Raw genomic sequence first — 17,830 nt, 5'->3', positions numbered from 1 at the left:
CAATTATACTATTTTGAGGACTTTTCAAAATTCTTCCCACTTGAACTTTTAAAGATATTTGAACTGCCTGCTTACCCCCTTTACAGCCTGCTTCTCCTTCCCGGCCCGCCCCCCCCCCCCCCCCTTTACTGGGCTGAGCCTAATACTAGGGTTGGGGCCTCACTGGGTCCACATTTCTCCTCAAAGAGCAGAAACCGGGGGTAACCCCAACTGAGAGGACTAAATAGTTAACACATGGTAGGTAGACCTCATTTTATCCAATAGTTTATTACTAGTAAGATTATTAGTATTATCCTCATAATTCTTTAAATAATGATTGTGATGATCTAATGATGTGTTTTGATAATGAGAGTTTCCTGACTCTGCTCATCTGAGACAGGAGTAGAAAAGGTAGGGGAAGGGGGGGGGGGGAGGTGGTAGGCATCACCAGCAGAGAGGAGAGTAAGCCTTCTCACCTTCAGTCAGTTCCCTGGATTCATCTCTCTCTTCTTTTTCCCCTCTGAAAAGGCTTCTGACTTAGAAAAACATTAAAAAGAAATTCTCAAGATTAGGATAGAAAAACAAACAACCTTTACCCAGTGGGCAAAGGCTGGGAGAGAAAGTAGTTAACCCTGGATTGAAGACGAATTTGAGTCCACCAGAGAGACAATTTGCCCCCTTCCTCCCAAAAGGAACTGGCCCTAGGGTGTCCTCCACTCCTAACCTCTGTTCTTCCCCATTCTGCCACTGTAGCCCTCTCCTCTGGGGACCGAGTGGCCCTGGACCCAGGCCTGCTGCAGTTGGGGTCTCAGCTGTCTCCTCCCTTCTCAGGCTGTAAACAGAAGCTCCCGCGAATGTCTCTAACTCCTGAGTCCACTCAGCCATGTCCCCCTTGCAAAATCCTCCCCTTCCCCGCGCCCCCCTGCACCCAGCCAGCCAATCCGCGGCCTGCGAGCCTCGCCAGACCCATCTCCCAGGGCCTCGGCGGGATAAAACCGGTTGGTGATGCCGGGTGGATGGGAACAAACTTCCGAACCACTGAAGGTGCAGGGAGTCGGGTATCCTCCCAAGCGAACCAAAGCAGCCGAGGCCCTGCTGCGGGTCAGGTACGAAGGGGTAGGAAGGAGGGAGAGAGTGGATATAGGGGACAGCGACAGGGACAGGGACAGGTCCTGAGTAGCTTTCCAGCCCCAAGTTAAAGGAGGTGGGAATGGAAGGGAGAGGAGGGAAGGAGGGAAGAGAGAGCCAGGGTTCGAACGAGTCTTCACCGCACCAAATTCGCAGCTGGTCCGGCTCACCTGGGCTCAGAATCCACCGTGGGCCGCTGGTCTCCAGATTAGTAGGGCCAGAGAGTAGGAGGTCTAGGGGAAGGGGCTGCGGGGCTCATTGCTGGCCAATTGAATTTTTCCAGCAGAGCAGCACGAAGGCCGGTGCTGTCGGGACAAGGTATCCGGGATCCCCGAACCCTCTGCGTGGACCCTGATCGCTTTCCTCACCATGCCTCACAATTCCATCCGCTCGGGTAAGGTACGCGGCGGGGTCCGAGGCCCTGGGCACCGAGGCCTCGGGCACCAAGGCCTGGAGCACTCTCGGAGCGTGTGTGCTTGTGCGTCGGTCAGTCAGTACGTCCAATCGTCGGCCCATCGGTCTGGGGCTTGCTTTTAGAGCTCGCTTCCTCGCGTGCAGAGTGGGAGAATTAGAGTTTGGAGGCTCCTGGTGCTCTCTGTCCAGGCAGGGCCCTTGACCTCTCCTCCATCAGCAGGTCCTGTTGCCCCCTGGCCCTGACGGAGCGGACGCGGGCTGACTGAGGGGTGGCCTACAGGGCAGGCCATGGCTCTTCTCGTCTCGGGTCCATCCTGAGGGCTTCGCCTCTACTAGGCTACTAACCCCGGGGTCGGGCCAGATGGACTTCTATCGCTCAGGTCCCTTGGCCGGGTCCCAGACTCCTTCCAAGAGGGGTAGCGCACACATCTCGAGCCTGGCCCGAGGAAGAAACAGCTGCTTCCCCAGGCCAGGGCCAGAGGCTGTCCTTTGGAGGACAGGGAGAAAGAGGATGACGGGATAGTGGTCTAATGCACACGAAACTTGGGGTCCTTCTCAGGCTCCTTATGCCTTGCCCTAAGTCTGAGAGAGCAAGGTGTGGGGAGTTGGCTGTCCCCTGTAGGGAGACTGAACCGCGTTTTCCAGCCCTCCAGGCCCAGGCTCTCCTTCCCTCCATCCTTCCGAAATGCAGCTGGGGTCTCCTTTCTCCTTTCCTGACGCCCCTCGCCCCAGTCCAAGGTTTGGGTCCACAGAGTGGGAGCCGGCGTAGCGCAGGTGGTAGCGTTGGGGGGAGTCAGAGGCCACCTCTCCCGGCTTTGCATCCTCAACCGCTCTGGGGGCACGGCGGTGGGGGTGGGGCGCTTCCAGCAGTGGGGGGCTCACGGAAGGCCAGGGCGGTAGGGCCGGAAGCCCGCCCGCAGTGATAGATGGAGCCCATGCCCGCAGCCGCGAAGGCGATTTATGGGGCCAGGGCACAGGGCTATCGATTTGGACCGGCAAAGTGAGAGAAAATCGATATTTCAGATTAATTCCGGGCGAATATGAAGTCCCGCTCTGTAAACGGAACATTTGTTATAATAAAGAGGCGATTGCGGTGGTTGCCTGGTACTAGAGATCTCTATTTATCCCCACCTCCGCTCCAGGCTCCCCTGGGCTAGGAGACTACTGCCTGCCGGCACTCCCGGACTCTTCTCCCGTACCCCGCGTACTGCGCTCAGACATCGAGAGTCACGCAGACAGGCATTACAATCTTTCCAGGCTCGGAAAATCTTGCTCTTTTGGCTCAAGGGTCTGCCCGAGATATCTCTGGGCAGTGTCCCGGACCCAGTCTAAACGAAATCTGAATTGAACCTAAGCAAAACGTTGCCCTCTTTCCCTCCTAGCGGAGGTCTCCCATTGGCCTAAAAGCGTCCGGGACCGTTGGCCTTCCCCACAGGGGGCTCAGATGTAGGAAGAAGTTTCTGCCGTGAGGAAGTAGGCAGGGACAAGGGAGCACCCACCCTTCCCAAAGTCCTGACTAGACCGAGGGAGCTTTGGGGAACAGGGTCATTCAGGTGTTTGTGCTCACCGGTAGAAGGTTAGGAACTCTTGGAAGAACAGTCTCTTTTATTTCAGCAAATCTTTTATTTTTAAGGTGATCTCAGTCTTATGACAATTAATTCATACCATTTTGGAAACCTCCTTTCGTGGTCTCGTTTTGACTTTTCCAGGACATGGGGTGGGGGAAGAGGAATTTACTGTCACCAGCGCCCAGGGGCAAAGAGGACTCTTCCAGGCGCCGTTTCGCCCAAGCTGGGGTGGGTTGATTGAGCCAAATCCTGGGGACAGCCAAGTGATTTAGTGTTGCTGGGTTGTTATCTGCGAATTGGTGCCTGGAATTGCTCTAGGCATTGCTCTCAGGACTCCGGTGTCCCTTCCCCTCTCTGCTCTTGGCCTTCCCACCTGGACTGTGTCATCCTGAGATGAGAGTAGGGACCTAGTCTGTTCTTTGTGTCTGTCCCCTACGTCGCAGTTCTGGAGGCTTTAGGTCGGAAAACCCCAGGCCCAGGTCGAGGAACCCATCTTGCTCCAAGCTCTAGCTATTTTAATTTTTCTCCATAGTTTCATGTCTACTAAGAGGCACTAATTAGAGCGACTGCAAAACACATACTCAGACACACACACGCTGCCCTTTTCACTTAAAAAAAAATTAAATAGCAAGCCTGAACAATAAAATTGCGGTCCTCCTATGGAGGTAGATTTGTATGATGGTGTCTGACTAGGGCGATAGCTCCTCACATAACACACACTTCCAACTTTGCCATTAATAGGACATATAGAAGTATATTTTATTTCTGTGATATCTATTGTATGTATACGCACATATATGACATAAAGAAACAAAAAGTAACAGAGGAAGGGAGAGACAGGCAGACAGATAGAGGCAGGCAGGCAGAGATTGAGAGACATGCAAAGACAGAGACACATATAGATACATAAAGGGACAAATGTTAACAAAAAAGAGAGAAATTGAAACATAGGAAAGAGAGAAGAGAGAAGAAGGAAAGAGGAGAGAGAATTTCCTAAGAATTCTTTCTGAATTTGGTGAAAAGCTTGACAACTTCGACAGAACTGTGTCCAAGCATAGAAATTTAAAATATAATGCGATTTGTGTTAATCGTGCTGGTTTCCCAGCTCTCTAATGGAGTTATTTCTTTTCGACATCCATTCCCCAAACCTACAGCCGAGGGGGGCCCTTCCGTATTTGTGTTCAGATTTGTTGGATAGCTTTCACAGTTTTTGGCCGGAGATTAAAACCCACCACTCCCTTTTTGTAGTCACAGATTTTTTCCTGCCTGCAAGACTGGGATACTGTGTGTGCGGGAGAAAGTGAGGGGCATGAATGCTCCCTTGACACCGACCCCCAGATGCTTTCATTTCTAAGTATCTCAGATTCTTGGAGGAAAAGTAGAATTTCTTTCAACCGGAGCGGGATAATCGGGCCTTCTCTCCTTAGTCTCTTTCCCAACGAAAGAAGAAAGGGCAGACCTCACACCAGCTCTGGACCCTGCCCTTGGGCCACCTGACAGATCGACAATGCCTGAAATGCAAGTAACTGAAAAAAGTTCTCAACCGTCGTAAGTAGACGGCCTCTGCCCAGTCCGGTCAGATCTTAGGTCAGTCCTTTATATTTTCTTTCAAAAAGCGGGGTTCGTTTTTTGTCACCTGCCAACTCGTTTGCATTCTCTTTCATTTATTCTGGGAGCACAAGCAGCTTCTTTTTTTCGGAGGGGACTCAACAGCTGTACAATTCTTTCTCTGGGATGCCGAACAGTTTTTCGTTGTCTCCAATTTCCAAACACAACGAAACCACCCCTCTTTACCCCAGAGAAAGAACAAAGGAAAACTGACAAGTGTTCCCAGGTACTTGGACAGGCATCCACAGAGGCCCCCATTCCTCACCCAGAAGTATTCTCGCACCACGGGGCAGAGGTGCAAGTTTTGGGAAGAAAGGGGTCTCGGCAACATAGCTCAAATGATGAGACTTCCATTAAAAGTTTGGTTACGTCCTCAACTTTACTAAATCAATCAAAGTCTTCCGAACACAATTATTTAGGCTCAGAAAAAGGAGAAGCAAAGCCCCAAACTTCTCTAGGTCCTTTCTCTTTTGCTGCCCTTAGATAGGGGAAGGAGAGAGAGCTGCTTTGGGGAAGAATTTCCCCCGCCTTCTCCACCCCCCTTGCGGGGCTGGAAATGTAGCCTTGCTCCCCAGGAAGGAGGATGACCTAGCCTCAAGGAGCATAAAGCCGTATTGGAGTTTTTCAATTCATCTTTGTTTTAGGCGCGGACCATCCTCCCACCTTCATCAATGAAAGTTAATTAGGAGATAATTTAGCTACCTTGTGAATTAGTTTGAAGATAAGTATCTTTTGAGGCTTTGTCACTTTAATGGCCCTTCTTGATGGATAAGAAGTCATTATTTCTGAGTGACACTTTTTTTGATGTCTATTGGACCCGTTCGTTGGGGAATTTGTTGGGGGGGAAGGGGAGGGAGATTAATTTATTTTAAGTTACCAGCAACTACCCAGAAGCCCCATACTTTTGTTGAGCGGCAAAGGAAGTTGGGGGGAGGGAGAGAGAATTAAATAAAACAAAATAAATCCAAAGGAATTTTGGTTAATCAAGAAAGATCTTTCATGAAAAGAACGTCAATTACTACAATGAAACAGACAGAACGTTGCATTACACCCTCCCCCATCCATTACTTCCTTACAGCAGGTTGCAGGTTTATGAGCTTCTATATATATATAGGGACTGTGCATCTAGGTTATACCAATCGACAGACAGTAACCAAAAAATTTTTCCCTGATAAAATGTACCGAGGCCAGTCTCCAAACTAAGGGTTAGGTCAGGGATGAATAAATTAGCAGAAGTGTTTCTTCATTTGCAAAAGCAAATTGCAAGACATATTCTCTAGTTACCATCTTGCTGTAATTATTGATGGAGCTGGGCATGAAGGTGAAATTTTCCTTACTGTAACATACCCGGTAGTGCACCTCGGAGTTTGTGGCTTAATCATTCACACTCCAGAAAGTTTTGGAGCAGAAGACAGTTCAGAGGGGGAAAAAAGGGAAAAAGAGAAGAGAACTAAACTAAGAGATAACCGTAGAAACAGAGAAGGAACGAGAGAAAGGAAAGGTAGAGATGAGAGAGAAGTTTCATAAGCAAGGGGCATATAGGTGTATGGAGTAAAGGGACGAGAACTCGATAGGTCTAGGGATGACTTTCTGTAGGTCAGAGTAAGAAAATCAGTCATATTTTTGCATAGTCAGCCTTGGACCCACCAAATTCCTGCTCACGCTTCCCATTTCTTATCCACAAATAAAGGCACATCGGTGAGGAACTGAGAGAGGCAGGATCTCAAATGTTTGCGATCCTTCTTGTCGGTAACCCTGGAGAGAGGGAACAGCGCAATGCAGCACGAGTTTAAGGGGACTGGAGCCAGAACTCCAGTTTTTATTTGTCTTTATCATTAATTAAGCCCACGGTCAGGTTTGTATACATGCTTGCTCCTGCTCATTCCAGCGTTTGGTGCTCTGGCCTGGAAACCTTCACCCATTAACCAAAAGGAAAACACCCAGGAATGAGGGGAAAACCACTAGAAAAGATTGTCTTGTTTCAGGTTAAGAGCAGCCAGCCTCTTTTCCAATCATTTATGCACAAAATCTTCTCTGCTTTTAATGAGACTTCTCCTAAATGACACGAAGCTGCAAGAATGAGGAAACATTTTAAGGCACACAAATGGCAGATAATATCGCATACCAACCCCACTATTAATGCAACCGAAAAAATATATAAATAATGCAAAAATTCAGCAAGGGAGAGTTTAGTAATGGAAAATTCCCCTGCAATTAAATCAAACAGTAATTCAATGGAGATACACCCGAATGAATTAGCATTTATTAATTGGTTCTTATAAAACAATTCAAATTTGTCTGGGTTTTTCTTTCCTTTCTTTTTTTTAAAGTTATTTATTTCAAGATGACAAAGTTCGTCCAATGTTTATTTCAAAATAAGCTGTGATATCACTATTTTTCGATGGAAAATTTTTTTATTTGCCTATTGGTGCATTTTTTCTGTTAAAGGAGGCCTTGGGAATGAGACTATCCCTTTGCACAGCTTTGCCTCTTTTGCTGGTGAAAATGAAGCCTTGAATGCCTTTGTTTCAGGGTATTTTCAGATCTGCATGGGTGACTCAGATCTCCCCATTGTAGGGTGGTGGTGGTGGTGGTGGTGGTGGTGATGGTGGTGGTGAGCCTCTGAACATAGACAAAATCACAGGCTACAGATCTACTTTATTTGTGGAGGGAAATAAATTGAGAGACAATTGAAAAGAGAGTTGAACATTTGGGTTTTTCACCAGGCTATCCTATTCTTTCCCCTGATCAGCTGAGGAATGAAATTCATACTAATTTTAGAGTAGATGGAGGCCTTATGGAGGATGTATCTGGGAATGTGTGGCCCCAAGAAAACAAGGTTCTGACCTGATTGGATTCCTATTTCCCCAGCTGGTTCATCTTAAGCACCTTGTGTTTTAAGGGAATTCTCTTTATCAACTACGTGATGTCCTGAGCTTTGAGTTGGACTGAGTAAGTTTCCCTCTAGGGCTCCTGAGTACAGAAGATAAAAGGAATAGTGTGGGTGAAAACAAAATCCAAAACCAATTTTGGCTCAACTTCCCACCCAAAACCTAGGGTTATTCATGCATTTGCTTAAGTTCAGACATTAGGGGAAGATTAAAAAAATCATTCCCCAAAGTCTGCTCTCCAACCCAAGAATTGTCTCTGAGACTGTGCTTGTGTGGGACAAGTCAAGGAGGACCAGAAGGGGAACCCCAGATGGAGATTTCAGTGGGAAAAAGGATATATCTCCCACTAGGGGTGCAGGGAGTGTCTGTTCAGGGAGGAAAGCAGCTTGGAATTCATCTGTTCATTTGACAAGCACCTACTATGTGCCAGACCCTGGTTTATGACAAGTATGCTGGGAGATATAGTACTACTAGCTTTCTTTTAGAGAATGATTGAACATTTAGAAAACATTTTACACACATTATCTCAGTAGATTCACATGACAGCCCTTTGTCAAGTACTGCAAGGTACGGTGGAATTAGAGGATCTGGGTTCAAATCCTGATTTTAATACTCATTCCCTGATATGCCCTTGGGCATATGGTTTGTTCAGTTTCTTCTTCTTTAAAACAAGGGGATTAGACCAGGTGGCTTTTAACATCCCTTCTAGACCTATTGTGCCACCTGGCAAGTGAAGAATTCAAGGCTCAAAGAAGTCATCAGACTTGCCTAGAGAAGCAGGTAAGGAGTATCTAGGTGCGATTTCCACCCAGGTCTTTTGAACTCCAAACTATTCACTGATCACTAGGTCATGGTGCCTCCCAAGTCCTTCCTTACAGTAGCCAATAGATTTTTAGACTATCAGAGCTGATCATCCAGTCCTTTTACAGATGCACAAACAGAATACCAGAGAGGTCACACTCCACCAAGGTCACATAGCAATAAGTCACAGAACCAGGTCTCAAACCCAGGCCATCTGATGTCAGACCAGTGGTTCTTTCCAACGTGCCACACAAATTTTGCAGCCTGCTGTTTCAATAGAAAGATAGCCCAACCCTTTTCCAAGGAAAAGTGTTACATTTTTTTTCTCTTTAAAATTCCCTGACCCCGGGGCTTCTGATTCTTCAGGATCCTTTATTTATCTTGGTTTACTAGATAATTAGTGTATAAAAAATGCATTTTAGGTAATCCCACAGGGCTCAGGGTAGGGGAATAGATTTCCTTTGACCTTTAAACAACTTACCAAATACCCACACTTGGTCTGGGATAGGGGGAGCAATTGCCTTGGCTAGGGTGAGGCCACGCAAAGCACATTCTTGTGGACCCATTGCTACTCCAAACTTTGAGTATTGGAAAAGATCTCTATTAGGAAATGTTACTTCAACTAAGCCTTGAAGGAGTTGTAGTTTGGTTCTAAGATGCAGAACTGAGGAGAAAGAGAAGGGAGAATATTCCAACCTACAGGCACAAAGATGGCAGATGGAATGACCTATGGTGGAAACAGAAAATATTGCAAAGAGGCTCCAATTAACTAGGTTATTTTCTTCATTAGTGTTCCTAACATACCATGTCCACTTAGAACAACCCCTCTTTTTTTCTTTAAGCTATAGAGTTTTTACATCATCATCTCTCACTGTTTCTCTCTCTTCTCTCCCCCACCCCCCCATTATTCCTGTCCTCCTTCCCAGTTCTGACATGAATTTGTGATCCTCAGTGGACACTGAGAGTCATTTTCAAAGATTCACAAGTCAAACATGACATGAGGACTCTCAAAAAGCAGCCAGATGTGGCCACTGCTGGGCTATGATCAGTGGGGGAGCCTCCGCTTCAGTGGCCTTTGGTGGCATCATCAATGCCTTCCCCACTAATGGCACTCAGGCATGGTGTGTGTCTCTGTACTATACCTCCACATCTCTGAACTGTTTCCCTTCCCCTCCTCCCCAACCCCATCCCCCATAGAATTTTAAAACCAGTTTGGCATATTTTGTTCTTGTTTTCTTCCTAGGCAGTAGCTGCCTAGTTTTATAGATCTGGACATATGTCATACATGTCATACTCATCTCTACATGTCACACATGTCATATCCATCTCTATGCATGTCACATTGCCATATCCATCTTTACACACATCATATGTGTCATCAATCTCTAGACATGCCATAGATATCACCTCCATCTCTACACATGTCATATATGTCATATCTATCTCTATACATGTCATATGCCCCCAGGAGAATGTAAATGTCCTTGATGGTAGAAATTTCATTTTGTCCTTAAGTCCCCAATGCTTAACATAGTGCCTGGCACATAGTAGGCAGTTAAATATTTGTTAAATTCAAATGTGGGAAATCCCTCCCTAAGGTGAGGTCAGCAGCCTGATTTGGGCCAAAAGAGAGAGGGGGGCATCCTTTCTTCTTTCTCTTCTCCCTCTTCCCTTGCCTCCAACCACATCACTCATTAGTTTTGTCTTTTCCCCTTGTTTTCCTTAAGTGACCTCTCAGTGACCTGAATAGTTAGTACTAATTAGCGCACAGCAGCATATTGTAGCTGTCCAGCCAACCTAGGGGAAAGGTCTGGGGACCTAGCAGGGTCTGGTGGCCCGTATAAGGGTGGAAATGACTTAATCGGATCTCCTTCCAAGGCCTCAGCTTCACTAGCCTTCCCTGATGATCTGTGCTCTGCTGAGTTAGGGGTGGCAGGGGGTCTCATTGAGGGGGCCATGGGACTGTCCTTTTCACAATGGACATAAGGAGCCCTGGGACATGTGAGGGCAAGAAAATAGTGCAGAGGAGGCTGGTGAAAAGTCAGCAATGAAACTGGGGGTCACCCTACCCCACCGGACCAGCTCAAAATCTACTCCTCCCTTGTCTGATTTCCAGCTTGTGAAAGGTCTTCAGTGCGAGGGTGTCAGTGTGGTCATGTGAAGGCAGCTCTCAAAACAATCGAATCCCAATTCACATAAACAGACACATCATTAATAGCCCTCATTGACTTAGCACAGGGGTTCCCAACCTTTTTCTGTTCCTGTACCCATCTGCAAGCTCCCTGTAGCTCTGATCAACATGCAATATGAAAGAAAATACAGTCTAGAGTGTACCAGGCATGTACAATGAAGAAGTAAGAGAAAGACATTAATTTTTCATAAAGAATTTTATGTGGTACATAATGACATCTTTTAGGCTCATAAAGTTATTAAATGTAATTTTTTTCACTAATATGACGACTTTGGGGATGTTTCAGTAGGATGATGAAGATATTTACCAAATGTTCTCTGTTAATCCTTTGATGAGCTTCTCTTTGTCTTATAGGTTGGGACCTCCCCCCCGCCACACACACACATACAGTTCAACATTTTAATGTTAGAAACTACTCCACACACAATAACTCAAGAAATCCCATCTGCAAAATGAAGGGGTTGGATTGGCTGGCATCAGAGATGACTTCTAGTTTTAGATCTTTTGATGTAAGGTATTACCATCAAAGTATTAACTTCATTTTACAGAGGAGGAAACTGAGGCTTAGTGAATTAATTATTCTCTAAATGATTCTCTATAATTCTCTAAATTATTATCTAAAATTACTAACTGGTTGCGTAAGTAGGAAATGAAGGTGTCTGAATGAGAACTCAAGTCTTCTTACTCCAAATCTATTGAGCTAATTAGTTCCCTCTCACTGGACAAGTCACTAGCCTCAATTTCCCCATAGGTAAAATGGGAATAACAACAGCACTTTTTTCCTAGGGATATTGTGAGGATTAAATGAGAAAATGTATTTAAAAGCATTTTCTAAATTTAGAGAGTCGTGAAAAAAATGTGAGGTTCGTGGTACTGTGGATAGAGTGCTGGATCTGGAGACAGGAAAACCTGAATTCAAATCCAGCCTTAGGAACTTATTAGCTGTGTGACCCTGGGCAAATTACTTAACCTCTGTCTGCCTCGTTTTCCTCAACTGGGAATAGTAAGAACACCTACCTCGCAGAGTTTTTGTAAGTATCCAATGAGTTAATATTTGTAAATCACTTTGCAAAACTTTAATCATCCTCTAAATGTTAAATATTATCATTATTTTTATTCACACATTATTGATATAACATGGTATTTTATATATGATAATGGTATATGACAATATTATGATCCCTGATAATATTAGCAACTATACCTATGCACACCCACAAAATATTATCTGTCATATCAAAATGTTATGTAACCTGTAAGATACAATGGAAAAGCATAGATTTGGATTCAGAAGACTCAGGTTAGAATTTTCACTTTGCTTCTTATTATTTGTGTGACCATAGGTCAGTTATTTAATATCTCTGTACCTCAGTTTTCTCATCTGGGAAATACTGGGTTGGAATGCATGATCTCTAAGACATCTTTCTTCTCAAAATCTACGATTCTGAGTATTCCCAGAGGAGTTCTAAACCCAGGATAAATATTGTACCTTATTCTAACATGTTCCCTGGTACATTTATCACAATTCATTCTCCTGATCTAGGCAGGGAGTGTTCTTTCCATGTTGGAAAAATACCTGGTCGCAGTTGACTTGCAAGTTGGACCTAACCTTTCTATAGTTTTGATGGTAGAATCAGGAGTGGTTTAAGACTGGGGAAAGAACTGGTATAAGAACATGGATGAATTTGATATTGGGAAGGGGAAGAGGGATGCCATGGGAAGAAGCCTTGGAACAATGGAGCTAGAAACAGAATGAAATTTGGAGGTAAGTGATGTTGAGGCAGACATGAGGAGCTGCTCAAGTATTAAATGGTGAACTACTAGAATTCCTTCTGGAAGTCATTTTAGAGCTGAGAGCTGAAAGGCATTTTAGAGATCACTTCCAACCCAATCATTTTTGAGGTCCATGGATGTTAAACAATTGTCCAGGTCACATGATTTGCCCATGTATACAGCAGAGCTGAGATACAAACTCAAATCACTTGGTTCTCAGTCTAGGATTCTTCCTACTACATTTGTTGAAGGGAAACTTTCTTCTACCAGGGAATCTCCATCCTTCCTCCATCTTTCATCTTCCAAAGAAAATTATAAAAGAAATGGAAGGAGGAGTAAAGGCAAAAAAAAATCAAACACAACAACTCCATGGAGACATGAACAAATCAAACCAAAAAGCAGATCAGCAGGAAGACCCAAGGTCATTTATCTTGAACAGCCATGGTGCATTCAATCTCATCTCCTCCAAGAGGAAATGCCCCTTGAGGCTGGCCCAGGGAACATTTACTCTTCTAGAAAAGTAGATAGAACCCTTGTTTGGGATGGTTTGTATGGGCCAAAAGGAGCCCTTCACCTGGTGTAGCTGATCCTTAGAGAGGGTAACAATAGTTGGAATGGGAGCTGGAATGTAGAAATTGGCTGATTTTCATGACTGGCGAATCATCTCCACAATAATTGCGTAATGGCTCAATGGACCCAAACTGCCTCCAGAGTTCTTGGTCAGGGCTGGCAGTATCCAGTTGGGCCCCAACTGGCTGAGGCAGCCCTCCACTGCAATCCTGGATATCTATTTATTCCCTAAACTGTCAACTCTGTAGAGAAGGCAGCTAGGTGGCATGGTGGATATAGCCCTGGTCCCACAGTCAGAAAGATGGAGGTTTAATTCTATCTCAGATATTTGCTACTTATGTGACCTTGGGCAAGTCATTCAACCTCTGTTTCCTTCAGTTTCTTCAACTGTAAAATGTGAATTAGTAGCAGCACTCAAATGAGATAATATTTGTAAATGCACATAGTAGCAAATACCAACACAAAGTAGGTGCTATATAAATGTTAATTCTTTTCCCTTCCCTCCCATGTTGTTTGTCCTGAGACCTGCTCTCTTCCTAATTTAAAACTAGCCAGCCATTGTTGGGGGGAGGGTGGAGGGGGAGATATTAGTGTCCCTAGGTGTTCTGAAGTCCAGGCAGGTTCACTGTGCTCAGTTCTCATCGCCCCTGTCCCTTCCCTGAGCAAGCCCAGAACTCTCTGTCTGTCCCACCTGACTGGTCTTGGAGTTTCTCATGAGCATTAAGTAAGTCTTCTGGATAGTCTGTCCAATCCACAGAGCACGGACCATTTCTTCTGTTTCTATCTCATCACCTCTTTCATGCCTTCAAGCTCTCCAGTAAAGCGCAGGGAACATTGTAGTTAGAGTTGGATGTGAAGTTAGGAGACATCTGGGTCTGAATGTCTACTCTCCATAATTTACTGTGGACCACGGGTAAAGGACTCTCCATAATAGGGGCTGGTAGCTCTTACCTAACGTATCTTTCAGTTATTTAGTTAACTGACTGATGGAGAATCTTGGAGCTTAGAGATGGAGGTGAATCTCTGCTAAAGACTGATTTTGTTTTTTGAGGCAATCAGAGTTAGGTGACTTGCCTTGGGTCACACAACTAGTCGGTGACTAAGGTCCTATTTGAACTCAGGTCCTCCTGAGTTCACCACCTAGGTAGTCCTGAAGGCTTATTCCTCAGCGAAACACAAAACCCAAACCTTAGTTCTCTTTGTCTTGAGTTTGGATGATGGGATGTAGCACCTGGGAGATGGAGAGGACTAGAGACCAACCAAGTCTGAAATGAACTAGAGAGATTTAGCCTATCTGAGAAGCAACCCTAAGTCTTCAGGATTGGTCAGAACAGGATTAGAATTTTCCTGCTTGGTCCCAGAAGGGAGAATGAGAACAATAGGTAGGAGTTATAGAGAGGCAGATTTTGGCTTGTTGCAGGGTAAAATCTAACAATTTTCTGAGGATTTTGGACCTGTGGTTTCATTGGCACCAGAAACTCCTAGTGTGGAAATTCCCTCCACTGATACATAACTTGCCAGTAGTTTATAATCTCAGAGTTCCCAGGAGGTACTGATCATAATGGCAGAATTTGCACTGAGGGCTTTCTAACTCCAGTCAGCCCTCTCTCCCTGATGCCATGTTTCCTCTAATACTTAGAGTGTTCAAAAATGGAATTCCTTGTCTCTAGCTATGTTGACTTAATAATTCAATAATATTGAGTTAATAATAACTGAAGCATAAAGTACTTTAGAGTTTACGAAGTTCTTTAGATAATCATCTAATTCAATTGAAGAATGTAAGAGCTAGATAAAATCTTCAAGATATCCAAATTCAATGGTGTCAAATTCAAATAGAGAGGCCACTAATCTATATATAAGGGTCCCTTTGGGCTGCATATTGACTTTCAAAATGTAATACTATCTATGTTTAATTGTATTTTTATTTTTGTGTGCAGTGCCTGGCACATAGTAGGCACTTAATAAATGTTTAATGAATTGAATTTATTTTGTTAAATACTTTCCAATTACATTTTAATCAGTTTTGGCAGTATGCTTGACATCTTTGTCCTAATTTAACCCCCTGATTTTACAGATGAGAAAGCTTTGAGGCCAGGTAAATGACTGGTCCAAAGCCATACAGCTGGTAAGTTTCAGGGGAAGTAACTGAACTCAGGACTTCCTAATTCTGAACCCAATATTTTCTCCCTACTAAACCATGCTTCTTTATCCCTGAAAGTTTTTCAGATGGAAACTATAGAGTGGCTTCCCACTTAAGTATAGATCAGTTTGGATAACCTCTGATTGCTCTCCCACCTCTGAGATCTTAGAGAATGGTAAGGGGAGTGAGAGCTTGGAGCTCTGGTTTTTTCTTTTAATTTTTTTCATTATGAAAAGATACTTCCTTTGCAGGGGGTTGTTTATTAATAAACAAATATTATCCTATTTGAATGTCATGATAATCCTGAAAGCTATATGCTATTATTATCCCAATTTTACAGCAAAAAAACTTAGGCAAAAAGAAGGGTCATATAGGTAGTGTCTGGAGCTGGATTTGAACTCAGATTCCAGACTCAGTACTCTATCCACCATGGGTTTGGAACACTACACAGAATATCAGATATTTTTGATGTGTTGATTGGTTTTGCTGAATTATTTTCTCTTCTTCTTCTTCTTCTTCTCCTCTCTCTCTCCATTCTTTTACTTCCTTTCTTTCTTTCTTTCTTTTTCTCTTTCTTCCTTCCTTCCTTCCTTTCTTTCTTTCTTTCTTTCTTTCTTTCTTTCTTTCTTTCTTTCTTTCTTTCTTTCTTTCTTTCTCTTTCTTCCTTCCTTCCTTCCTTCCTTCCTTCCTTCCTTCCTTCCTTCCTTCCTTCCTTCCTTCCTTCTTTCTTTCTTTCTTTCTTTCTTTCTTTCTTTCTTTCTTTCTTTCTTTCCTTCTTTCTTTCTTTCTAGTGATGGCTTTCTGGGATGTGGAGGGAGAGGGAAAGATACAAGAAGAAATCCAAGCAACATAAAAACAAAAGATATCAATAAAAATCTATTTAAAATTTTTTTCTTAAAACCCTTCCAAACTGATCGGCAGTAACAGCAAATATATACCCCACAAAAGTGAGGACCTGCTTCCTGAGAGCAAAAAGGGATGAAGAGTAGTTTGGAAGGCTTGCCCGATAGCCTTTCCTTCCAGAAAGAGTGGGATTCAGGGCATCAGGGTCAGGCCTTAGGAAAATACCTCCATCTATACCTGTGTGGCTTCCCACCATCTAAGTCATCACCCAGTGTCTTCATATGCACCCCACTGAGAGGACCTAAGTTGTCCACTCCAAGCCTGTGTGGAGTGGTCATGATGGCATGTCAGAGAGGAATACATACACACATAGATATTTTTCCCCAGATCTGTGATTACTTTGAAATTTTTATATTATTTTAAATAATGTCTGTTGTTTTTTACATTGCGTTGATTTCCAAATATACCTGTTTGATGCAGAGAACCGTTTCTTATGACAAAGAAAGAGGGGAAGAAAGGCAACTTAGCAAAACTAACCATCATATTGACCATTTCTGATGGGATGTGTGCTGTTCCATACATACCCAATCCTCCCTGTCTGTAACAAAGGTGAGAGGCAAGTCTTTTAGCCATTTTTGCCCCAAGATTTTAGACCTGTGAACCTCTGATTTCATCAATGTACTGAGTTCCTTATTGGAAGTTTTGATGAGGAATTTCCCTCTAACAATGTACATAGATAAATTATCATCATCATAATCGGCATTTAAAGCTTGCAAAGCACTAGATGAACATGGCACCCTCGCAACACCCCTCCAGGAAAGGAGGTATTATCTCTATTTTATAGGGAATGAAACCAAGGCAGACAGAAATTAACGGACTTGTCCAGGGTCATGTAGGTGATTCTTATATCTGCAGCTGGGTTTGAGCTCAAATCTTCCTGACTTTAAAGGCACCTAGTTGGCACAGTGGATAGAGTGCTGGGCTTGGAGTCAGGAAAACTTGATTTCCTGTATTTGAATCTGGCTTGACACTTACTGGTTGTGTAACCCTGGGCAAGTCCCTTAAGTCCCTTGCCTCAGTTTCCTCATCTGTAACAGGGCAAACTACTTCAGTATCTCTTCCAAGAGAACCCCAAATGGGGTCACCAAGAACTGGATACAACTGCAAAATGACTAAACTAAATTTTCTGACTTGCAGTATAGAATGTTAACCTAGCTAACTCTCTTAAAGACTTGTCTGGGGCTCTGAGAAGTTAAAAAGGGTTGAACTACAGCATGTATCAGAAATGGTCTTGAGCCTAGGTCTTACTGACTTTGAAGTCAGCTTTATTATCACTATACCTTGCTGTTTCTCAAAGCAATGAATAAATTAGAAAACATTGATTAAACACTCATCATATCCCAGCCACTGTACTAGGTGCTAGGGATACATGTACAAAAATGAGGCAGTCCCTGTCTTCAAGGAACTTACATTTTACTGGGAGGACACAATGTGTTCACAGATAAGTAAAAACAGGATGTTCACAGAACAAGTATTTTGGCAGGGTTGGTGCTATCAACTGGGGGAATCAGTGATGATCTTTTGAAAGAGATAACACTTGATCTCAGTCTTGAAGGGAGTTAGGGCTTCCAGAAGTGGAGTAACAGAGGGTAAGCCTTCCCATCTATGGCTCAGAGGCTGGAGATGGGACATTGTGTATGAGTCAGTTTGGCTGGAGTATACAGTGCATGGCGGGGGGGGGGGGGCATCATATGCAATCACATATGATAGGAAGCTGGAGTCAGATTATGAAGGGCGTTAAATTACGAATGGGGGACTTTATATTTTACCTTGAAGTCAATGGGCAGTCATTGTAGCTTGCTGAGTAGTAGGATGATATAGTTAGGTTTGTGCTTTGACATTTTGTATGGAGGATATGTTGGAG

At 44.0% G+C, this 17,830-nt stretch overlaps 1 protein-coding gene and 1 long non-coding RNA gene across 9 annotated transcripts in view; one reads left to right on the top strand and one right to left on the bottom strand.

Annotated features, from left to right (window-relative positions):
* Window positions 1-248: 248 nt before the first annotated feature.
* Window positions 249-841, bottom strand: LOC140521586 (uncharacterized). The gene is made up of 2 exons (XR_011972991.1): window positions 704-841; window positions 249-511 (listed from the first exon to the last, which is right to left on the bottom strand). It is a non-coding gene; the product is annotated as an uncharacterized lncRNA (long non-coding RNA).
* Window positions 842-968: 127 nt separating this feature from the next.
* The window catches only part of PAX8 (paired box 8), an 84,373-nt gene continuing 67,511 nt past the window's right edge, over window positions 969-17,830 (top strand). For 5 of the 8 annotated variants that reach the window (XM_072636803.1, XM_072636800.1, XM_072636805.1 and 2 more), the window contains exons 1-2: window positions 996-1,085; window positions 1,394-1,501. In XM_072636803.1, coding sequence (XP_072492904.1) covers window positions 1,477-1,501 — 25 coding nt within the window. In that variant the 5' untranslated portion in view covers window positions 996-1,085; window positions 1,394-1,476. Of the gene's footprint in view, window positions 1,086-1,390; window positions 1,502-17,830 lie in introns of all 8 variants that reach the window. The other 3 variants (XM_072636804.1, XM_072636801.1, XM_072636799.1) reach the window with 1 other exon arrangement.

Source organism: Notamacropus eugenii, chromosome 1 (assembly GCF_028372415.1).
Source record: "Notamacropus eugenii isolate mMacEug1 chromosome 1, mMacEug1.pri_v2, whole genome shotgun sequence".
Lineage (NCBI taxonomy): Eukaryota > Metazoa > Chordata > Mammalia > Diprotodontia > Macropodidae > Notamacropus > Notamacropus eugenii.
This window is presented reverse-complemented; position numbering and strand designations above follow the sequence as displayed.